Source organism: Trachurus trachurus (genome assembly GCF_905171665.1).
Source record: "Trachurus trachurus genome assembly, chromosome: 5".
NCBI classification, from domain to species: Eukaryota; Metazoa; Chordata; class Actinopteri; order Carangiformes; family Carangidae; genus Trachurus; species Trachurus trachurus.
Genome location: NC_139896.1, coordinates 25681059 through 25706027, shown reverse-complemented (window position 1 = coordinate 25706027; position 24969 = coordinate 25681059). Strand labels below are relative to the sequence as shown.

The window sequence follows — 24969 nt, the reverse complement described above, 5'->3', positions numbered from 1 at the left end:
TCCATAACACACGCTCTGCTCCTGGCATGCCTCTGTGACATTCCCTGGTTATAACATCCTGTCGTTACACTGCCGCTGCACATACAACACAGAACACCAAGCCTTCTTTGACACACGAATGTCGTGACTGAGGAGTATTCCCTGTAAATATGGACACCTATTTTATGCATCTGCTGTTAACATTATTTATTCTGTGCCCTTTTTAGTCTTTTTATGTCATTTTAAGGCCTAATTGTGTGCTTACATGTTTTGAGGACTAGCCTACCTTTGCAGAGTACATTTTGTCTGCCTATTTAGCCACACGTACAAGCCTCTAGCTTCTTCACTATTATCTATCACCTGTGTTTCTGAAGACTGCGCTTGCTCCCTGCCACCACTCTGAAGTATTGCTACTTTAAAGCACAATAGAAGAAGTGTAGATGTGATATAAACCCAAAGGGTTAGGAAGGTCTGATGAAAAACTTATGCTCTGTAAATTTCCAAATTCATGTAAAAGGTGATGAGTAACACCACATCCTGAGCTCTCCTGGAGCATGTGTGAACTGTAACAGTGACCTAGTTTGCATTTTGTGTGAATTTTTTTCAATGCAAATCTTGTTGGTGTGCCAATGAGATATGAAGTAATAGCTTATGCCGTACTGTTAAACACAATAAAAAAAACAACATTGGGTGATTTTATTCACGTCTGGTTGTTTTCTGTTTCCTGCCTTTGTGAAGTGAGTTGAGTTTGAGTTTTTTTTTCGAAAGGTGTCAGCAGAGCAGAAAAGTTTCATGAATGTAAATTTTGCGGTCGCTGAAGTTCCTGAACGTTCCGCAACGTGGTGAGTCAATGCCAAGAAATGGCGGCACAATGCTAAACCAGAGCTAACAGAGGGTGACAGGTTCAGGAAACTGTGACACACATATCGGTCAGAATGCCCCAGTTACCCAAAAGTCTCCAGACAACCAGTGCCAGTGGTTTAACACATAGCACATTGTGTTGAGAACAGGTTTATATTATTAATTAATTATCTTCTGTTCAAGGTCAAGAATGACCCCTTAGAGGTCAATTGACTTTAGTATAATGATAATCAACAGGGCTGTCATAAATCAACAAACAAATTAGAGAAATAGAGAAGGAAATAATTCTTTGGTGTACATAGAAAACATTTTAGATCTTTGAGTTTAGCTCATGAAGAATGGGTGTTGCGTTTTTTGTTCAATGTAGATGTATAATCTATGACAATGTGTAGAAATCAAGACATTGAAATGACATGAGTGCATTGAAATTCTTTATGTAATATATATATACACACAATATGTACAAAAGCCATCACAGACACAAAGTATAGTAACAGTCATTTTTCACATCACAGTAACAGTAATAATGCTTTCTTTTCTTTTTTTTTGGCCAAGAGCGTTGTTCCTTCAGAAAAATGCCAAATCATCTGTGTTAAGGCATAGACCAAAAAATTAACTCTTGAGAAAGGAATTGCATGTAGGAATCTCTACACTGAGGTTATGTGACAACACACATAAAATATATATTTATATATATATGTATATATATATATAAATGTGCATGGATGCTTCTCAAGTTTTTGCAGATATTAAGATACAAAGACTGAGGTTCACAGATGACATTAACAATAGGGCTAGTATCAAGTATATAAACAGGACGCTGGTAATGGTTTGGCAACCTGTATGGTCCCATGTCAGTCGGAAGGTTCAGTCAAATTTAACGTGTACACTCAGATAGTGCTCAAGTTTCATGTAAAAAAAACAACAACAAAAAGATCCCTTTGCATTTAACTGTGTAAACTGGGCCCTATTGTCTCTTCCATTTAAAGCCTTCCTCCTTTTTCCTCATATTTGAAGGCTCTGTAACAAGAGACAGCAGTGGAGGAGGAGGAAAAAACATAACGGAAAGTACTGCAAACTATTGCATTCAGCAATTCAAAATAAAACTCTAGTTCACACATATAAAATAATATGAAAAGTGATAGTATGGAAGAAAATGCAGAAACAGGTCTGTCTTTTTGATGGAGTGAGCTCCCCTCCCTCACAGAGGGAAACAGGTCAAGACTGTCTCGGGACAAAGAAAGAATAACACTGCAACTCTTGAGTCCCTCAACACAGTAAGGCTAACAGCTGAGCGAACGTTGGCCACAGCCTTCTGAATAAGTCATAAAAGTGTTTCAGTGCAACACAGCTGTCAGACCGTACACAAGATGAAATCACAGGTCTCTACACCCTGAGGCCTTCCTGACTTTGTCAAACAAGCCTTGTGTAATCTTTATGCTGTAAACTGCTGGTATGTAGCTGCCGCTCCTTTTATCATTTATGCTCAGGTCCTACGCAAAGCCAGCGAACTGATGTGGTCTCATGCCGACAGGAGGCTCAGGGGCGAGTTGTCCAGGATGTACTCGCCCACGCCAACAAAGTACATGACCTGGGCGATGCCAAACAGAGGGGCGATGACCAGAGCCCGGCAGCCTGCGCCTTTAAGGAAGGCGGAGGGACCCTCCTTCCTCATGATTTTACTGTAGAGACAAGGAGTTGTTGGTTGAGTCACACGCACAAGCACAAAGCAGACAAAAAAGGAAGGTAGTTGTGCAATAATGAATGAGTCTACCGTCTCACCTTACACAATCCACAACACCGTTGTAAGTCTCCTCACTGGAGCCTTTGTTTAGTGACTGCAGTCTCGTCTTCACCACTGGAACAGAGAGAACATAAAAGTTTAGATAACATCCCAGAGCTGCTGCGGACCCAACACATTATTGATTACTGTTCTCAAAACCTCACCATCACAGGGGTTGACGGCCACTGCAGCGGTAGATCCTGCGACGCACCCCGAGACGAAAGCCCAGTAGAAGGGTGACGACTCCTGGGGGCTGGGCTTTCCCAGCCGGTTCAGGTTGGCAAACAATGGGAAGTAGACCATAGAGAAGGGGACGTCCCTGAAAGACATCAAACAAAAAAGTGTTGCCTTAGACTGAAACTCTCATACGGACGGAAGTGGTTGAACAAGTTCACAGCGGCTGCTTCCTCTCAAAAGAGTTTTTACCTCATCAGCGTGGCCCCCAGGCCTTTGTAGAGCCCCTGGATTCCCTGGGTTTGAAGCAGCTCCTTTGCGATCTGTGTGGCTGACACGGCTCGCGGCGCCGACACCACAGTGCCGGAGTTGTACGAGCGGCTGAGCATGGTGTTGGTGGCCACCAGCTTAGTGGGAGACATCATGACTGGTTTCTGCTGCTGGGCCGCTGTGGAGAAAAAGACAAAAGACGTTCATGAATAAACTCAAGTGATACTGCGGTTCGTGTTGGCAGGGAGTTAAATATCAAACTTGTAATCCTCTTACCAAGTCTGCCTGCATCCTGTAACTGGATCTTGAGCATTTCCATGGGGGTGGTGACTATGACCTGGGACATGCCTGCACCGCAACCTGCCAGCATCTCTTTGAACACCGTCAGCCCCTTTCTGTTCGAAGATTAAGAGACATGTTCAGTATCACAACTGACACGACGCTTTCTGTCCATTACATGATTTATTAAGATCCTTTTACTCACCCGTCTGAGGCCAGATGATGGCGAAATAAGTCATTAGCAGCCAGCTTGATTGCCTTCTCAGGGGTGACCAGTGTCAGATTAACAGCAGCACCTGAAGAGAAAGAGAGTCGCAGTCAGCACTGACGTCACAATCAGGTTTTTCTTTAGCTCAAGTGCAAACACATTCCCTACCACTATCATTACAACAGAAGTATTATAAGGCCAATGTATAGCTAATCTACACACAGACAAGACAAAAGATCAATTTAAAGTAGCTTCAGTAGTAATGATGAAGGGAGATGAAGACAAAATACAATAAAAAACAGAGAGAGAAAAGGAACAAGCACAACACAAAATGAAAAAGGAGATGACGGGGGGGGCGGTGAACATGAGAGGAGGATGCAATGCAAACAAAGTTTATCAAGTACAGCAAGTCAGTTTACAATGACAGAGCCCACACTGTGTGGAAGATTTACAACTACAGAAAGGCTACAAGTCGGTAAACTGCAGAGATGTTAGTGAAAAGACAGACAGAACCTCAGACTATGTACTGTTTGCAGACGTTGGGCTAACTTAAAAATGGATCTGTGAGACTGTGTGAAAAAACATCACATTTGTTCACCACAGATACATTTGTAGGATCAACCACAGTCTTAAAGAGCAAGATACATAGTCTAGAAGATGAGGATCTACAACAAAACAGATAAAAAGAGGAAGAGACTCGACAGGACAGGACAGTGAAGAGACAGCCAGGTAGTTATTGAAAAGTCAAATTACAGAACAAGTAGATGGCAAAACAAAAACGTGTGCCTATAGTTTTAAATAGAGCAATATTGTAAGAACCATTTAATGATTTGCCTCCAGCGTGGCTGCGCCTTATCGGCTAGCCTTCAATATCCCAGGGGGACCCAAGTCTGTAATATGAAAAACACAGATGCAAACAAAAAGCATTCCTCACACAAGCAGAGACCCAAACTAAAGGCCTCCATTTTCCTCATAATAAAACTATGTCCACACTTTTCCCTTTCTATCAGTGAACTTATAAAGACAGGATATGAGTTTCTCTTGGTTTGGTGTTTAAGAAAGAAAGCAGCTTTGCTACAAATACACTTTGCATGAGAACAGCTTTGGCTACTTCTCCTTGACAATTTCTTCCAATTCACTTCCATATTTTCAAGTAAATACACTGAACATACAGCATATAAGATGAAGACCACCCAGTAGTAATCAAATCAATGTTCAGCCTCATCACAGACAGATCTTACCCTTGCCTACAATTAATACATGTTCTAGACTACTGTTTTTAATATTCAGACATGTATAAATCTTACCTCTGTACATGCCAAAGTAGCCTTCTGATCGAACTGTCTTCACAAGGCAATCCATCCTACAGAGGAGGAAAGCAGAGAAATATTATTGGTGGGAGCAACATTGGAAATGTTCACCCTCCAAAAGCAGTCTGTATAGGTGGCCTCATTCATTGGATAGGAATGACAAGGATGAACAGTCACCACGGTCCATCAAGTCAGGAATTTCCCTAATTATACACAGTCATCCCAATGCCCTCCATGTGTAATTGTGGGATTAGCAGCAATAATACGGGATTATACACAGGCGTAGTAGGTATAATGCCAAGAGATTTGGCAGGCGCTGTTGCCCAGTATGTCATGTAAAACAACAGTAAACAGTAGTAAGTGACAACTATAAATATACTCACATGCTCTTGTAGACCTGCTGACCTTGTCTCTGATTCTGTAACCTGGTCTTTGCCAAGTCGATGGGAAAGACACAAGTAACCCCAACGATGCCAGCAATACCTCCGTTAATGAGCTTGGCTGGGAGGCTGGAAGGAAACGTCAGAGGGGAATGCCACAGCGTTAGTATAAAAATAAACTGCAATGTTGTGAAAAGTAAAACAAAAAACATGGACAACAATTTAGACTTTGGTTAAAAATGAACCTCCATCAATTTCCGTTATTGACTAACAATGTTTAATTTGAAAATAAAAGTTCTTGTTATGTCAAACTTTGTGACTTTAAGGGATTTGACTCTTTTCATTATTTATTGATATGTCATTGGCTACCAGAGCTTTAAGACAGAAAAATAGAAAATTGGCAGCATTAGTTAAAAATACAAAAACTTGCAAGTTGCCATTATATCTTTATAATGTTAGAGTGTTTAATGAATTTAATTAAGCACGTCAATTAATCTTAATACTGTAATTTGGTCTACAAGATGTAGGGATACTTAGTCTGATTTCTTGTTTAGTCCAACCAACAGTCAAAAACCCAACTTTACTTACATGGAGAAAGAGTGAGTGTGTGGCACTTACCTGATTTGTTGCTGAGACATGATGACTTTGAAATAAGTGAAGAGTTCAGAAGATGTAGAAATAAAGTGATGTAGATCCAAGTGTTCTTCAGTCAATTTAATAAATAGAGTCCTAGACAGAGAAAACGACAGGGGTCCGTTACTTCATGTGTATGGGCAAGTCTCTGAGTTCTCAGGAATAAATGCACTTAGACTCCACCCACTGCACGGCTTATGTAGCTTCCTCACAGTCACGGGACCATGATGAAGCGGCCCCACTACTTGCAATATGAGTAGTACAACCCGGGGGCGTGTCCTACTTCACATACCGGAATGCCATATATGGCCATTACCGCCTTTCATACATTTCTGATACTGATCTAAAGGATTTCTAAGGAAGTCGCCGGTGCCATGTTGAAAGTGAAATGAATAAGAGACTTAGTAAAAACAAATTCCCTGCATTTATACAATTCACAATAACAAAACGACGTTTTCTTCCCACGTTGAGAGCTGCCTTTTGAATGCATGCATGACGGTTGGCAGGCCGCTTTAGCTTGATGCCCATTCAAGGCATTACCGCCTCAAAAAAAACATAAAACTAGTTACCGCGAGCAACTTGGCGACGTTTAAACAAGTGCTAAACTGTCTGAACATAAGTTTAAACTTTTAACTTACCAAAAGATTGTCTTAAAGGTAGTCTTTCACGATTGTTTCCGTTTGCTCTCGCAACGCCGGTAGTGTCTGCAGACTGTGAGTAGAGATAGGAAATTTCCACTGAGTTTTACCCGAGGGGGCGGACCCAGCACCACTACAGAGACGGCGCCGGCGAATTACAACCAATGACCGGGTAGTAAATTTACATACCTAGATCTGATTGGTTGTCTTTGAGCTTCCCCTTCTCTCAATGGAGAGAAGGACAAATCAATCAAACGGTTCCACCAATCACACGGCTACAATGATGAAGTATGTAAAATGAAAGAAACCATTGTTCAGCGAGCATTTCTTTCAAATGTGGAGAGTTGAATTATGTAGGTGCCTGTGTATGAGATGACACATTCAAGTTAGGTTTTTACTCGGAGGGACTTGTCAAAAATAAGTGAGGCGGTCGAGACACAGTTCCCTCAAAATATCTTAAGGTTAATATATCATCTTCTGAACTAAGATCATAATGGCATTAAGTCCACCCTGCTGAGCTCATTGACTGCACTAGTGGAGTGACATCATGCTTATTGTTTGGTCTTCTAGTCTTTTCCATCCCATTCAGGTGCTTAAAAGTTAATCATAGGCATGGATAGTAGATACTTGAATAAGCTACTTTGCACTTCTACAAAACAATTCAGAGAGAAATATGTTGCTTAAAAAAACAACAACTATTACTCAATTTCATTTGTCTGATGTTACAAAATATAGTGATTTAGAATACTAGCCTATGCTATGCCATACAGTTAAAATAGGCTGTAGGCAAGATGCTCATAGGTCAATGCATAAATAATAATTTGAAACAAACAAACGTTACCTTACCCAGGTCTCTCTTTCAAAAGAGATCTTGGATCTCAATGGGACAAACCTGGTTAAATAAAGGTTATAATAATTAAGGTCTGTTTTATTGCATTATGAATACTTTCATTTTTGATGCTTAATAATTCCTCACCAACTAAAAATTGAATTCAGGCCAGTAATACAGTATTGCCACTTTAATTTAAGAAAGTTATCCACTTCTCCTACTGCTATCCTGGTTATTACATTTAACCCCTCGGTTGCACAGGGAAGTTTCACCCCTCTCTCATTGTACATTGTAAGGTGTCTTTGAGCAAGTCATCTCGCTCTCAACTGTGACTGTGAACCTCCTGGGCATGTACTCACCGGTTTGATTATGCAGTGTGTGAATACAAGGATTAGACTTGGGTGGAGACTTCTCCACTCTGCTCTTTGCATTCATCTAAAATAAATGTAAAAAAAGAAAAAAACTAAATGCATGCCGGATCACTTGTCTTGTTTGAAGCAAGAACCAAAGGTAGCCTATCAAATTACTCAAAAGAGATTCTGCTATACTCTGCTGAATGGGATTCAACTGCAGGTGGAAAAATACAAGGTGGATGCCAGAGGCATGATGGATCATGTTACCATTACAACTGGTTTAGCTAAGATTTTATGCTGTGGGCAGATTACAAAGAATTATGAACCTGTCTTTCCCCTATGCTACATAACTGATGTTGAAAAGTTATATAATATTTAGGACATCTGCATGTCAAATATGTAGGCTATATGTGACATGCTGGAATCTCATAGTTACATAACTTCTGTCTCTCCCCGCCCACCATCTTTCTTTTATGCATATAAGATTATAGGCTACCAAACATCTAGTGATCTACTGCAGAACAGAAGAAGCCAAGCTAATCAAGAATAATTTCCATTCATCATAAACCCAAGTAACAGCAAAAAGGCTGTGGTGTAAATGGGTAATATTCAGGATTCATTAAAAATTAGGTTCTTTTTTTAATTTATTTTTTTATCAATAAAGCAACACTGAAATTGGACCTTCTTTATAGTTACATTGAATGTTACATTTGACTTTAGTATGTTGTACAGTATCGTGCATAAGAAACTGAGTAATTAGGGTGGCAAAAAATCATCAGGATCATAATGTCACTTTGTTACAAGAGCACCAGTGTTCAGGAAAGGATTGGGAAACAAGATGAAGAATCTCTAGTCATGCTAAATGCTGTGCTACTTAGCCAGCTCTTCTCTGAGCTAAATGCTAATACAGCTTAGTTTAACATGGTGACCTTCTCTCATTTGCTAATTTGTGGTGGTTGTTTGAAATGTCAAATTAAAATATTGACCTGATGATGGTGCTAGAGTAAAGGTGAAGTTAGGGTTCAAACTTAATAACATGGCAGTCCATTAAAACCACCATGTTGTTCTCATGGAGGTGATAGAAGGAAGGCCAGGCAGAAACCCAAGCCAGAAGGAATTTTCACCACGTAAACATTTAGATATGTCACTTGACAAGTGAAAACTTTAACCAGCTGGGTGCGCCACAGTAAAGGCAGGGTCATTACCAAAATCGTCAGATGAGCACGGTGGACATCTGTACTAAATTCCATAGCACTCCACCCAACAGGTGCCCACACAGGTAAATACTTCAACCCAAAAATGTCAACCTGCTGAAAAGTCATGGGCTCACCACAGTCAGTTGTTGGTGAGATGTCTAGACCAAAGTGGTGGATGGACTAACGAACTGATGGGGCGCCAGTGGCATATCCCTGCCACACACACCACTAGCATAGCTCAAACAAATTCTCACATTTTTTCTAGCTGAATAAACACAACACAAACAAAACTGTACGGTTTGTCTGAATGAAAGAGTGATCGGTATGTGCCCCACATAGCTGGTTCTCTTGGTGTGCTGATGGAAGCAAATTCCATTTCATCCACTGCTTTATCCATTAGGGTATTAGCGTTTTCAAAACACCACTACACATGGAATTTTCGGCTGGGCAATTCAGACCATTGTGCCATATCAGGCTGATGATTTTAGAGTCATATCAGGTCAACTATTAATATAAAGCAAACAGCTAAACTAACCCTCTATTATGTGGATTCATGGGTAAAATCATACCTTTGAACAGTCATAACTATAAAAAACATACTGTTTTGGCTTCTTAGTGCTTTCCATTTGAGGTTTTCCAGGCGCATCTAACCGGCAGGAGACCCCCAGGGTAAACCCAGACTATGGTTGAGAGACTATATATATAGCTGGTCTGGTTTGGGAATGTTCTGGACTCCCATGGGGGGGGGGCTGGAAAACGTTTCATAAAAGAGTGGTGTCTGGACTACCTCATTTAACCTGCTGCCATCACAACCAGTGTCCATAAAAGCAGCAGAAAATGGCTGAACTACTGAAATACTAGTATACGGTATGTGTTTTAAATATGCTAAATATGCCACTCCTTTGCAGAGAGGTAAAAATACTGCAGTCTAAAAATTGCACTGAAAGTATAAACCACATTCTCAAAAAAACATTTTTAACCCTTTGACAGATGTTGGTCACAGGGAAATAAACAGTATGTTTGTTATTTTTTTTTCACTCAGAGGGCATCAGCAATGGACTACAAATCTCTGCATGGATATAACACTCTGCCATTTTGTCAGCTGTTTCCAAGGTTAAACAAAGTGTCAGGTTGTCAGGTTGTACAAGGTTCCTCAAGGCCATGGCTGAGAAAGTAAACAACCAGTGTCAGCATTATATGAACTGGTTTTCCATCCGAGACAAAACCCTCAAAACACCCCTTGCCCACAAGTTTTGATTCTAGTGTCATAATTTAATGAACTGAGCATCAGTGGCACAGCAGCCTTTAAAGTTTTGATATGGGGAAGGGGAACACTGCAGATGGTGATCGCCCCTTTTGACTGATGAAAGTGAGACCTTCTCTTTCTGTCGGAGGGAAATTCCCCTTCATCACAAACATCTTTAAATCTGATATGCTGTCTTTTCTACAGCTTTCCATTTCACTTTGTATTTGAGCTATTGAACATGTGACACTGACACAGCTGCAGAGTCAACACATAAGACAAATAAGACTCAGTTACATTCAGCAACTGTCTAAGCTAAACCTAACAATATAGTTATTTTCCATCAACACAGTCACTCTGACAAAACTGTCACGAAAAGAGCTCAATCACACACACACACAAGTGACAGAATATACTGTAATACGGGGGGATGAAAGAGTGATGTCACAGAGATCCACATGATGGACCTGTCATACATCCTCCCACAGTGAACTGCTGAGCTATTAATAAGCTCCAGCTGTCCTTCCAAATTCCCTTTGTGAATGCAAAACTACACACAAACTCTACAGCTAACAAAGTCCCAGTGTGAGGTTTGATGGGGGGTGATTCACAATTCTGTTTGGTGACTGTTGCTCCAAATCCTTGAGGTTTGACACTGTCACTGGTAATCCATTAAATAATAAGCAGTGTGTCAACAATCATGTGCTGCCACTATGAGTGGGGAGGTAAATATAGTATCCCGAGGTGACACTGCAGAGCGTCATGGCTTTGTATTTGTTATGTAGTAAACACAGAACTGTGGTCAAACACAGGATGTGATTAAGTCAAACACAGCTTAGTCAAAGAGTTATTTAGAGACTTCAGCTTTAATTGAAATGGATTCAGAGTATCCCTTTTCGAGTAAACACAAGTCTGGGAGTTACACACACACACACACACACACGAGTGTACAAGAGGACAATGATGCTGTCAGAAATATGCACCAGGATAAACCCTCATTGTAAACTGAGAAGCAGAGCTGCAGCACAGACATGCTGGGCAACAAAGGCACAATATGAGCAGGGCAGACATGACTGTATCCATCACAAGCTAAGGGATGACATGTTTTATTAAAAAAAACATTTGTGGATCAGGCAGTGTAACTCTGTAACCTTAGAGATAAAAAAAAAGGAGCAAAACCAAAACAATCAGAAAGGGATCATGTAGCTGCTCTGACCAGGATATGGGTAGAGACGTCTGACTGGTTTGGTGCACCTAGCTCTGTCCCCGCCGGCTCTGTGTGCACACTCGTCACTGTCTGTCCTGCAGGCACCACAGTGGCAGCTGAGAGCCACAGGGTAGGTGAACGCAGGGTCGGAGTCGATGGGACAGCCGGGCAGTATGGCTGTGCGGTACTCCACCTTGTCATAGGTGCAGCCTCTTTGGATTAGATAGCGTGAGCCGAACAGGTCCCTCACGTTGCTGTCCTGCTCGTCACACACAAACACAGGGACAGGGACACATTAATAATGATGCTTTCATACGTTTCCCTAGAGTTCATCGCTGAGTACTGGATTTCAGATGCAGCTGGTGAAAGATAATGATTGTTTCATTTTTTCCCTTCCTTAGCTAATGTCAAACAAAACAGCAAATCCTTTAAATGAAAATGTTTCATGTTGTACTACTGTGAAGACACAAAAGTTAATCGATGAGTGGGATGATACTTTGTGTATAATCCAATTGATGTAATAATATTACAGTTGTAAGTTATTCGTAGCCATTTACCAGATTTTAAATTCAATATTCTAAAAAAATATGAAGTCCCTAAATTGTAGTATTTTTCATTTTATTGGGATTCCTTTTTTCTTTTTAACCATCATCTTTTCCGTCATGATTTTCCGTCCCTTTCCTAAATTTCATATGAGCTTTATGAAGACAACATATTGGTCTATTTAACCTACCTTTCATTTACACACACTTGTTTTGGTTTATATGGTAACTGCCCATGGCGTAAACTTTTACAGATTTTCTCTTGCTGTACAACTGTCTTTCCTTCCACCTAGAAAGGTAAGAGGCAGCGTCAACTGTCTGTACTTTCAACATAGGATTTTTTGTACAAACCCTTGAGTAGCAAAATCCCATGCAGATAGTGGTGTTGATGGCCACACAGAAGTCACACTCAGGTTTCTCTGCGTACAGGGTGAAGTCTGTTGGTAAACACATAGGAACTGCTGGACTGAACATCAAAAAAAGGAGCCAGCAGTTCAACACGGCAGTCTCCATGCTGAGTAACACTATTTTTTACCAATCAGTAGGACCTGCACAGGAAACAAAGATAAAGAAAAAAATTGACAACCAGATAACAGACAATCAAATGTTTGGTATGTAAAATTCAACATTCCCTGTGCTGCTCTAAGAATCACCTGCTTGAGAGATGTGGTCACCTGCAGGGCTGATGATGCTCTGAAACTGTCCATCCCTGCTGAACAGTATTTATACAAACATAATGTAATCAACCTTTAAACAATTAGTGTTTAAAGGTTTGTCCATTATGTGAATGACATGAATTAATAATTCTTTCATAGACCTAGTTCATGCATACACCAAAAAGAATGACGCAATGGATACTGCAGCAGCAGCTGTGAACATCTGTCAAACTCTGTATCTGCTTCTCACCAAAGTAATTAAATCAGTGCCCACTGGATATCACAGTCTGCCCAAAGGCTTAATTTCTGCTTGAAAGCACCATTCAAATGTAATCATGACTTTCCCTTCCAGAACAAGCCTTATATGTCTGTCATCTGAATAAAAACTTATTGAAGCTCCTTTTAAGTTGAAAATATTTCAATGCAGTCATGAATACAGAATGTGCATGTGCAGCTGATGATGTTGTTGGCGGTTGGAAACTGATGCTAGGAACAGTCAGTAATGTGCAAAGTCAAAAACAAAGTGTGACAGTTCAAACCTGTGCTGAACGTAAGTAGAAAACATTCAGAGAGTTAATCTAATAATTTCTCATCGTAAGTAAAGAATGAAAACACAGTAATCATCAGCAGTACTCATATCCATATCAAAAGTTAGTCCTCAACAATTGAGACTCCAGGCACTTTTCTTATCTATAAGTTGGTTTAATGATTGTTGGGATAGGCACTTTTTGACTCGAGTCACAGTAGTCAAATAGTTAGTGATGTTTAATTCATTCTTTATTACATCTGACCTTTGTAATTTATGGGATCCTCTCTTGCCACAGAAGACAGTACCCTTTTCTGAACCTAGATGCTCATCTAAAAGGTATCTTTTACTGCACACCTGTTATTGCCTGGCCTGTGTTGCCATTCTCTAGTTTATCAGTGACCGGGGATAATGGTCCCAAAACGGTTACATTACAATGAAAACATAAACAGTTCAGGGTCCATCTTAGCTGCTCTTCATCTCTCCCCTGCTAATCTTTACAAACATTAACGGTGAGCGCCACTTCACATTAACTTTCGAAGACTTAACTGGAACTGATTCTCCTCAAGTGAGACTTGAATGAAATCAGCCGTTAAATCAGTGTTTGCTGACTAATATTACAAGTAATCACCCTTCTTATCAGTTGTACTGACGAAGGCCTGAGGCAGAAGCTTGACACCCACTTTTCTTTGACATCTGAGCTATTTATTTTCTGCAATTGTCACATTTTCCCTGGTGTGTTAATCGAAGTTAAAGATGTGCTAGGTAAGCACTGATAATTACATAAAACAGGATGAGGTAGCAGTGATGCAACTTTAAAGATTTAACCAGCTCTGACCAAACTGATAACCTCTGAGTAACCTGGAGCCATAAGAACCCCTCCTGGATGCATCACTTTGTCACTTTGTTTCAAAAGACAGAAAAGTGTTTCTTATTTGCCATTTGAAGTTGACTCCAAAGACATAACAGGATACTCACCTTGTACTATCTCTTAAATTATGGCTGACTACAAGACCATGTGGCCTTGATGGATTATTAACTAAAGTGAAGAAATTTTTATGGTCTGCCGAACATATCAGAGTGGACCAGACCAAGTAGTGTCTCACTATCAACGGGAGAGACTCTATAAACACCTTGGTAAAGAATAGGAACGAGAACAGATAACGACAGATGACAAAAACTTGGAAATTTCTGGATATTTCTACTCTTTCTTGAGGGTTTGACAAGAAACTCTTGAATTCAGCTGATTTAAATATCATTATGTCTGACAGTTGATCAATTCGGACATGCAACGAGCATTTTATTTTGCTGTCTCCTGAGTGCATTTTTGCTTTTGCTACTGGTATATGTGGTGGACCTGAGGACATTTTCTGGATAATTTAGAAGGAAGCACGTTAAACATTACCAAGATTACGGAGGAGTGAAATTCGGTTAAATCAAACCATTCTTTACTGCAACGCAAAGAAGGGTGTAAAAGAAAGCTCCTTCTGTTGAGCTAACCATGGTTGGTACAGGTGGCCCAGTGTCCACTTTCTCTGTGTGGGACTATGTGGTGTTTGCCGGGACTATTCTGGTGTCAGCCGGTGTCGGCCTCTTCCAGGCCATTCGAGGCCGTAAGGAGACCAGCAGCGCTGAGTTCTTGTTGGGTGGAAGGCAAATGACAGCTGTGCCGGTGGCCATGTCGCTCACTGCCAGCTTCATGTCTGGGATCACGGTCATTGGCACACCTGCCGAGGCCTACCGGTTCGGAGCTGCCTTCTGGCTCTTCGGCTTCGCCTATGCCATCATGTCTGTTGTCACTGCCGAGATCTTTGTCCCTCTTTTCTACCGACTGGGGATCACCAGCGCCTACGAGGTGAGACACAAACACTTTACTTGGTACAAATGCTGGCAGACAGGTGCAGCAGGAGAAAGCTTAAAATCTAAAGATCAATAGAGCAAACATTCTTTGTAGGTGAGCTCTTAAAGGTTAATGTGGTTACAGATTCATCCACTATATTGGACAAGCTTGTTTGAATCAATCAATGGCTCATGAGCTGTACTGTATCTAACTGCAATATAAGTACTGTTTGTCCTAAAGTAAACAGAGTAGAAGTTTGTTTGTAACTAAATATAAAAGAAGAAAACATCTTTAATATACTGTATGTAAAGATTGATGTGTACACAGAGCCAGTGTGAAGAATCCAACCCATCAGTTTACAAATGTTTGACAGTGTAAGTTTGTCTTTACTTTGTAGTACCTGGAGTTGCGCTTCAGCCGGCCCATTCGGCTCATTGGGACATCAATGTACATTATACAAACGGTAACTACAACAGCTTTTATTAAACAATATAAGAAATATTCAGAAACGTTTTGTAATTATAAATACTACAAAAAACAATGGAGCAAATGGCTGTGTAAATCTAGAGTGAATAACACCTGCCTTTTTGTTTTTGACTTTATGTAAAACTGATTCTTGATGCAATTCCAAGAGTCCATGATTATGAATCACATGTTTATCTCGCTTCTTTCTAATCAACTAATGGTGGCATCCTCCCTCAGGTCCTGTACACCGGTCTGGTCATCTATGCTCCAGCGCTTGCACTAAATCAAAGTAAGTCAAAGCTCACAAAAGCACACAGAGCAGGAGTAGATATTTTTTTTGTAAAGGTTGTAGGCTAGCATTAGTGAACTGTAACCTGGTGATACAATATCCTGTCTAATCTTCTTACAGTTATCTGTGTTGTCCAGACAACAGCTTACCTACACCACGCTGTTGTTTTTTGCTGTTATGCACAAGCCAAATCGGTGTCCCACTTGTGTTGTTATAAATAACAGGAAAGATGGATACATGTATAATTATGTATTATGTATGAATCATGACAGAGTTTTAACTTCCTTGCTACAGTCACTGGACTTGATCTGTGGGGAGTGCTGGTGGCCACAGGAGTGGTGTGCATCTTCTACTGCACTTTGGTTCGTACTGTGCCTTTCAGAAAATATTATATTATGTATTGTATTCAATTAATGATTTGTGTACCAAACAGTATATCTAACTATCTAACTACTTATCTATTTATCTAACCCTAACATGGATTTTGTTGCAGGGTGGTCTGAAAGCAGTGATCTGGACAGATGTGATTCAGATGGTGGTCATGCTGGCAGGGTTTGCAGCAGTTATAATAAGAGGGGCTGTGCTGCAGGGAGGCCTGACTAACATTTGGGAGGATGCTCGGCAAGGAGGCCGACTGGAGGCGTTTGAGTAAGTCCAGAGTACATGTTTGTTGTTGTTGAGCTCATTACAATACCAGATGGGTGGAGTTTCCAGAACCAAAGCAATTGAATTAGGGTCTTCAAGTTTTGCAAGGAAACAAACAAATTCGACCTTGGTGTATTTGTCGTATTGCAGGAAGGAAATTTCACTGAAAACTGGTCTGTTTCATGTCGTTGGTTTTTTCTTTTCTTTCTCTTTTTTTTTTTTTTTTAACAGTTTTGATCCAGACCCTCTGAAGCGACACACTTTCTGGACCATTGTAATCGGTGGCAGTGTGATGTGGATTTCCATCTACTCCATCAACCAGTCCCAGGTGCAGCGCTATATTGCCTGCAAAACCTTGACACATGCCAAGATGTGAGTGTTCTGAAGAAATCTGAGTTACACTGTACTTAGTGACTGTGAGGTAATATTCATGTCCTGACAGGCCCTCTTTTACCTCTCAGGTCTCTGTATGTGAACATGGTTGGCTTGTGGGTAACTGTGAGCATGGCTGTGTTCTCTGGTCTCACCATGTACTCCATTTACAAAAACTGTGACCCACTCACAAACGGTGATTTAAGCACATCTGACCAGGTAACTACTACTAATCTGTCTCTGTACATGTTGTTTCTTAACAAAGTATGTCAGTAAAAGGTACAAAGGTTTATATGTGTAAACCAGCTGCTGCCCTACCTGGTGATGGATATTCTGGCGGTCTACCCTGGAGTCCCTGGCTTGTTTGTAGCTGCTGCTTACAGTGGGACCCTAAGGTGAGTCCTGTAAAACAGGGATAATGTATTATTTCCATTCACAGTTGGGAATGCTGTGTTGATAAGGACATACTGTAGTAGATAAGGGCCAGCCTTAAGGAAGTAATAAACTGGCAAAGCATGATTTATGTTGCACATCCACATGTCCACATCATTGATCTATCGACAACCAGACGAGTGACTGTATCTTTACAATTAAAGGCAGTTTATTTACACATTATGCCACTACTGACTAATCCTTCTACAGGGTATATACACAAATCTTTGAGTCAATTTACTACCATTTAATACCTTTTTTCACTACCTTCAGATTTTTTTTAATACCACCACGACATCGAGTTGCACCAAGTATCAATCAGAGAGATTTTATGACATGTACATAGATTTTATCATCCAACACTTACTTACATCATTACCATTACCCAGGAGACTCGGTTGCACAACAGGGCATCATCCATAAGTCATCAGGAACATTTGATCATAAATAAAATATCTTATCATGCCTTTCTCAATCACCAGCCTCTCTCCCCTGATCCCACCCTCACCTGCCCCCCCCCCCCCCCCCCCCCCCCTCACTCACCTCACTCCACCTCCCTCCCTCCCTCCCTCACCCAGTTTGCCTCGCTCCGTCTTCCTTCCTCACCTCCCTCCCTCACCCAACTCACCTCACTAACTCTTTAAATAAATACCTGGTTCTGTCTCTACCGTCACAGAACACAGTGGTAGGCCATATATATGTTTTTTTTTACATCAGTGTGAAAAGTTTCAACAATGTCCGCACATCTGCACCGTCGGTCTGTGTCTCACGTGCGTTCCATCTGACCTCAGCTCAGTAGAAGCTGCAGCTGCTGCAGGTGTCTGTATCTGTAGCGCTTCGGGGCTTCCTGCCCTTTCAAACGGAGCAGACCCGGACCCGGTCCGACTAAACACCGGGCTGGCGGTAGAAGGTTCATGGAGCTGTGAGCCGCGAATGCATGAAAAAAGAGCACATCGGATGTGCGGCGCGTGACGTGCATCTACATTGACACACACATAGGCTACATCAAGGCGCCTGTCATCTCAATTTAAGTCTTCTGCAAACTTGCATTTTCCCATATTCGAAACGTTTTGCCACACGCTAAAATCCGAAGAGATTCACTAGCACTTCTATCCGCCTGACAACTATGCGCGCGAAGACGATTTTAGATTTCTAGCGGCCAATGAATACAATGAATTGATATGACGTCAATATCATATTAATGCTTTATTTATTTTATTACGCCTGTTTCATCAAAATAAAACCAGTCATTGTCCAAAAGAAAAAAAATAATACCTATTCTTTAAAATTAATACCTTTGGACCAAATTTATCACTTTTTAAGGCCATTAAATTTTGCTTTTTTGATTTATCACTTTTTAATACTTTTTAAAACCCCGCGGACACCCTGTTCTATAGTCTAACATTCACAAATAAACACATATCTGCCTTAGTGTTCTCCTCAGTGATTGAGAGGTGTTTGCTTGCCTGTTTTTCAGCACAGTGTCTTCCAGCATTAACGCCCTGGTTGCTGTCACTGTGGAGGACTTCATTTTCCCAGTATTCAAAAACCTCACACCGAAGCAAGTGACCTGGATGAACATGGGCCTAAGTAAGTTGTGTAAAAAACAAAACAAAGAAAAAAACATGCATCAGAGCTCAAGATTGAAAATGAAGGAGGAGTGAGTTTTTGTAATTTACAGGAAAAATGGTCCAGAAAAATAAATTTAAAATAAAAGACATTACTTGAGATGGGAGTGAAAATCCCCAAATACTGCATGATCTAGCACAAGGTTACAGCAGTGTCTTTTAATGAACAACGCAGTGATCGTTACAGGAGTCGCTAAATGCCAGCAGCCATCAAGACAACCATTATCTTATCTTGTTATTTTTAGGAGATAACTGCACATGATAGCAGACTTACTGAGAAACATGCACAGGCAGGAACATGTAGAGCTTCTTTCGGGAAGGTTGACATCAAGGGCAGGCCTTTAGTATCTCATTTTCTGTAAGAACACTGCTGCAGACATGGCTTAGTACAAGTATGGGTCTGCATGCTATTTGTACACATTGTCGTAGTGCTCCTATTCCAGGGTTTCTGTGGGGTTCACCAAGTTTAACTGATACATTCCTCATTTTATTCCTATTATAAAAGTTAATAGTGGTTTAATTTTTCCACAGTGATATGTTGTGATTGATCAATAAAGTTTTGATAAGATATACCGCTACACTACTGTAAATCTATCAAGTAAAAATCATCCAATCCAATCCATTCCAACATGTGTTTCATGATTATACTGACAAAGGTATAAGTCAAAAACTAGTTGGGTTGATATGATGTGTCATCATTATTTGACATTTTTTTGGCACCTCCCAACACAGGATTAAACAGCTCTCTTTGCACACATTGCACACAACAATTTCACATTTAGTTTATAAGCATTTAACTGTTGTCTAATAACAACCTAAGATTTAATAGAAGAAAAAAAATCTAACAATACTGGTAATTTAGTACTTTTGTAAACTATTCTATACCTTTTGAGTTTTGTCTTTTAAAAATATAAAACACTATTCTCCAGTTACACTTATGACAAATCTTTGTTGAGAATAACTTAGTCTGTCTGATGGAGATTTGACGTTTTCGTAAAATTTGTAGAGAAAATGAGCTAATCTGCCTTCAAACTTTAATTGTGTATCTCCCAGGTGTATTCTTTGGTGGCCTGTGTATTGGGATGGCTGGAGTTGCTTCTATGATGGGAAGTGTTCTGCAGGTAAACGTCTCCTCGCACTATGACAAAGACACACTGCTGCAGCCACTTGCTGCTCTACAGCACCACCATGAGCTGAATGTTTAGAACTACAAGCCTCCTGACAATTTTCTACTTTCAGGCAGCTCTGTCTATATTTGGCATGATCAGCGGGCCGCTCCTAGGTCTTTATCTGTTAGGTATGCTTTTCCGCACAACAAATTCAATAGTGAGTATTCTCTACCACTGGAACATTTACTCAGACAACGATGTCCTTTGACAGCACAAAAGAAATGTGATACATGCATGAAATATTTGACTACAGTCATGTTTACTTTGTAGGGTGGACTGATGGGGATGATCATTGGCCTAGTGTTGACTCTGTGGGTGGGGATTGGAGCCCAGCTTTACCCACCGACAGATGAGAAGACGATTCCTCTCCCTCTTAGTACTATAGGCTGTGATCCTGCAAACTACACAACGCTGGCTCCCTGGACCAGTCCAGTGACTCTGACCTCCCAGCCTCAGCCTGAGTGAGTCATGCCCATCTGATGGTATCTTAGCAATATTATGGCCACAGTAAATTTCCATTCTTTAAAAAAACAAATGAGGCTAAAAAGGTAAAACCCTCACTGCTTTCATCAGTGTATGCCAGCATAGAGACAATGCTCCTCTATGTATGCAACAAGAACAGGTGCTACTGTGTTTGATTAGGCAAATATGCTGCACTCAGTGGACAGTTCAGAGGTAAACCTTTGTCTAGACTTCCAGTGCACTCTGAAATCCATGTCATACACAGTGACAGAACGAAAATACAAATACATAAAGAAAAGGTCCAAACACAGAGGCTAGATGTACAAAGTACAAATGTTTATTCCTGAGTTTCAACTAATAGTTTATCAGTTGATGAGTAAATTGACAGAAAGCTCATCAGCAACTGTTGGTCAGGCAAGTTAAAAAACAAAAAACAAACAAAACAAAATATGTGGATGTGCAGGTTTTCTGTGGCTTTATATATCATAATAAACTAAATTTATTTTGGGTACAGTCCTGTTAGCTGAATACTATAAAGAACTACTGAGTAGTACTCAGAGGAGCGCACAAGGCCAAACTGTCCTGAACATCATTTCATCAATCACAGATTTATTTATTCATTTACTGTTTTATTGTATTACTGACTCTTCTACAAGACAGGTATATGGCTTTATTACCTGAATTGTAAAAAGATGGTATCAGCTTACAGCTCTGCTGAAGAATGAATTGTTGCCATGTTGCACCACTGCTGTTCTATTAGGATGGTTGACTGAAATACTGATGTAAGCATTACTAAATGCTACTGGTGTCACATAATAACTCTTTGTATGGTGCAGATTCATCATCTTCTTTTTTTCCACTTGATCTGGATTATTATCTATTTGTACAAACTCAGAGACATCAATGGCATAAATATATGTAGGATTGCCATATCACACAATCTCTACAAAAGTGATGTGTACAGTATATATGTGTATGTGTGTATAGATGTGTATGTATATCTCCTTTAGCTACATCTGTGCCAACATTTAATGGGACATCATGTCCCATCCCTCCACCCATTGGTGTAATTCAAACAAAGAAACCAGCACAGGGGAATGATAATCGTCAAATCAAATAAAACTAACAAATTGTATCACAGCTTTATAAATCTATATCACAAGATGGAAGATAGTCTAGAAATAGAGGAAGATTGTCGCTAGTGTTGCACAGGAGATTACTATGGAGACAGTCTAAACAGTCAAATACAAAGTTTAGACGGTATCACAAGTGGTGACTGAATGTGAGCTAATGTAGCACATCAAGGTCTGATTACTAAAATGATTTCCTTTGTCTATCAGTATCCGACCACCATTGGCAGACTCCTGGTACTCTTTGTCCTACGTCTACTTCTCGTTGCTGGGCATGGTGACAACTATGGTTTCTGGTCTGCTGATTAGCATGATGACAGGTGAAACACTAAAATGTCTAAAGGTTGAATGTAATGACCTGCTATAAATCAGTTTTGTGGTTGTGAATTTGTTTGTTTTTTTGTTTTAATTTTTCAGGTGGATGCAAACAGGCGAAGCTGAGGTCTGATGTGTTTGTGAGGAAGACTGACCTGATCTGCTTCAGATCAAAGGTAAGATGTCTTGTCATCTTGTCAGGTAACTGGCAACAAAGTAATGATATATTGTACCAGTATTTCTTATTATCAATGTGCTACTTTGTGTTCTTACCCCACTATAGGAATCAGATGTCACAGAAAAGACTGCGCCAGAGTTTCACAGTGAAGCCGACAATCACACATACACAGAGATGGAAGAGATTAGCAAAGATGTTAAAGCCACCAAACTGTAATGCTGTTCCTGAAGGACGCATTTTCATTTCTATTTCATTTTGGACATAACTTAAAGCAGAAGTAAGCGATCCGGTCGTTTTGGCTAATGCTGCGTTCCAGGTAGGCTTTTGAAACCGTAAATTACAGCTTCAAGTCACAACTTACGACTTTGTAGCGTTTCAGGCAACCCACTCGTGTTTTTCCGACCTGTTTTACCTGTGAAAGTGCACTATAACGGCCACTCGTAACTTCCGACCCGTGAACTCGTACCAGATCGAACTGGTATGACTTCACAGGTCGGAAAAACACGAGTTACGAGTTTCCTTGAACGCACCATAACAGTCCTCGTCCCTACGTCACCACATTCACGGCGTCCCTTGGCTGCCCACACAGCCCTGCATGCCGTTCTCTCTCCTCATTGGATAAAAACTGTAGGATACGATAAATGTTTTCTCCTCGGCTCAGAGCAGAGCAGAGTGACTGACAGACCCGTGTTTCGGTCCAAACACTCTATGTAAGTGATTGCTGTCGGAAGATATAACTATTTAAGACTTATATTAACACAAATATATCACTTACTTCTGCTTTAAATGACAAGCCACAATTATTTGGCTGCATGCTATATTGGTGTGGTGCATTTAATTTGCATTAAGAAAAAAAGCCTCAAAGTGTTATGTGCATATTTATCCTAAAATAAATTATGACATTTAAATGTTTGATTTTGTGAACTAGTGATAAGCGTCCATAAACTTGTCATTTTAATGTAAAAACATCCCTATTTCTCATTTTGCTCATCCAGCAGCAAAACAAACAAACAAAAAAATAGCAGGAAAATGTTTCTTCTGTAACATCAGACACTTCAGCTGCTGCAATCTTTATCGGAACAATGGCACTTTAAGTAGCACAAGGTCGCCACATCGTTTGGAACACACAGATCGTTCTGCTCCCATTTCCTGTTCAGCAGTGATGTGGCAGAATCGTTTTACTTTTATTGCCCTTTGTTCAGTTGTCCTCCCTGATAGTGGCTGCTAGCTCTATGTTCTACCTGAACACTGTTCTTCATCATTTCATCCTGACATTGACAAGTACATTGGAATATTGTTGTCCATTTGTTTATGACTATTTTTACTGCCTTGTTATTTCTTTTTAAGAAAGCCGTTCACCTTTATGAATTACCTGTAAAAAATTGTCACAAAATAAATATTTTGTACAAAATATTGACTGAAAACAAACTTCAGAGAAGTGTGTGTCTGACCTCTCTGATGTATGTGAAAGAAAATACAGTACAGTGAGGAAAAAACATTTACTAACTGTCTGCAGTGGTTTCTGTTCCACTCCAGGCTGTAAAATTTATTAGAACGGAGTGAAAGGGGGAGTCAGACAGAGAGATTGAGCTTTGGTCTAGGTAATAGCCGTGCCCTTTGTCTCCTTGGCAACATACAATAGAGGAAGTTTACAAAGCACTGACCTGCCCACTTTTACCTGCCACTATGCCAACAAATCAGCCCTTTAGCTGTTCCAAGTTTGTAGGAAGTGGAGAGACAGCCGTGACATGGAGGCAAGCTCACTGCCAGGGAGGTGAATGGAGTTACTGTTTCACTCATACCAACAAAACAAGGTGAGCCGGAGTTTTTAAAACAGTCTACTGCTGTGAATTCTGTGAAAGGGATTCATTTTTGAATCAAAGGACTTAGTGAAACTTAAGTATGAGGGGGAGATTAGATCTGTTTGCTACAGAAGATCAGAAAGTTGTTATGTGTTTTCTCTGTGTACAAAGTCACATTGAGTAGTCATTTCCTGCTGAAAATATGTCAGTGTAATCTGCTAATGTATTGCATAAGACATACTTGCACAAAACACTACTGCATGACATGGTTAGGATCTTAAATGTAGAGCAAACACAGACTTTAATTTTTTTTTTTTTAAATCTGATTATTAATGGAAAGATTTGTTTTAAATGTTTGAGTGTTTTAGTCTATGTTTTGTTTTTCCATGTAGGACTTAGTGCCATGGAAACCATCTGTGCTATGCTGGCCTGTTGCCTTCTGGCTGTTATTTTTGCTAAAGCACAATCATCTAACTCCACTGTACACGCAACTACTGTCCCAAACATGACTGTGGACACAACCCCATTTAACAGCACAACCTGGGTAAATGAAACGTTCACCGACACCACAGGACACCTCCAGACTTCTCAGTCAACAACCATCTTGACTCCCCTAACAAACAGTAGCTCACTGACAACTACCACACCACCACCACCCACTCACTCTTCATCATTTACAGCGGTGACAATTACAACGATCCAAACCACAGCAGGTTACATAAGCACACCTGATACTTCAGCAATTACAACTGCAAATTCACCTCACACTGACAATACAACTTTAGATTCAGCGGACACAATCACACAAGGTAAGTATCAGGAGACATGTTTTCACTTAAATTCTATGAATAATTACAAAATGCTCCTTTCATGATTTTACTTACCTAACCTGTGTCAATTACTCCCTTTCCCTTGTGCTAGCAGGTTTTGGACTGAACATTTCAGAAAAGAACATGACTATTGTCTTCAGTGTTGCACTGGGAGTGTTCGTGGTGGTGTTGGTTATGTTGCTGTTTTACAGATGCAAAGCGAAAATCCAATTCTTGCATCAGCCTCTCAACAACACTAACGACACGGGTAAGCTCCCCCTCCTTTTCATCATACAATCAATACAATCTGTTTTGCTTATAATTAGCAGTAAAAAAAACCCAAAAACCTATCTGATTCCAACAGAT

General features: G+C 40.3%; 3 protein-coding genes across 3 annotated transcripts; 1 reads left to right on the top strand and 2 right to left on the bottom strand.

Moving 5' to 3' along the window:
• Window positions 1–1316: 1316 nt before the first annotated feature.
• Window positions 1317–6635, bottom strand: slc25a55a (solute carrier family 25 member 55a). The gene is made up of 10 exons (XM_083972271.1): window positions 6516–6635; window positions 5863–5973; window positions 5248–5373; window positions 4862–4917; window positions 3552–3642; window positions 3344–3462; window positions 3050–3245; window positions 2788–2942; window positions 2623–2698; window positions 1317–2522 (listed from the first exon to the last, which is right to left on the bottom strand). Exons 2-10 carry the CDS (start codon window positions 5880–5882, stop codon window positions 2363–2365), a joined length of 999 nt encoding a protein of 332 aa, XP_083828397.1. The 5' UTR covers window positions 5883–5973; window positions 6516–6635; the 3' UTR covers window positions 1317–2362.
• Window positions 6636–11323: 4688 nt separating this feature from the next.
• tshba (thyroid stimulating hormone subunit beta a) lies at window positions 11324–12398 on the bottom strand (the record flags this gene model as incomplete). The annotated part of the gene is made up of 2 exons (XM_083971626.1): window positions 11324–11602; window positions 12237–12398. 2 exons carry the CDS (start codon window positions 12396–12398, stop codon window positions 11324–11326), a joined length of 441 nt encoding a protein of 146 aa, XP_083827752.1.
• A 2170-nt stretch (window positions 12399–14568) lies between these two features.
• Window positions 14569–22208, top strand: slc5a8l (solute carrier family 5 member 8, like; the record flags this gene model as incomplete). Its single annotated transcript, XM_083972148.1, has 15 exons — window positions 14569–14922; window positions 15305–15370; window positions 15610–15661; window positions 15956–16023; window positions 16155–16309; window positions 16538–16678; window positions 16768–16897; window positions 16985–17073; window positions 18588–18700; window positions 19792–19859; window positions 19978–20064; window positions 20178–20368; window positions 21710–21819; window positions 21917–21990; window positions 22098–22208. 15 exons carry the CDS (start codon window positions 14569–14571, stop codon window positions 22206–22208), a joined length of 1809 nt encoding a protein of 602 aa, XP_083828274.1.
• Between the last annotated feature and the right edge of the window lie 2761 nt (window positions 22209–24969).

What these genes read in the sequence shown, in the direction of transcription:
- slc25a55a (XM_083972271.1), bottom strand. Translation starts at nt 5,882, where the DNA reads ATGTCTCAGCAACAAATCAG. An exon ending in CTGGGGGCCACGCTGATGAG is followed by an intron (nt 2,943 to 3,049) that starts GTAAAAACTCTT and finishes GATGTCTTTCAG; the next exon opens with GGACGTCCCCTTCTCTATGG. An exon ending in GGCCGTCAACCCCTGTGATG is followed by an intron (nt 2,699 to 2,787) that starts GTGAGGTTTTGA and finishes TCTCTGTTCCAG; the next exon opens with TGGTGAAGACGAGACTGCAG.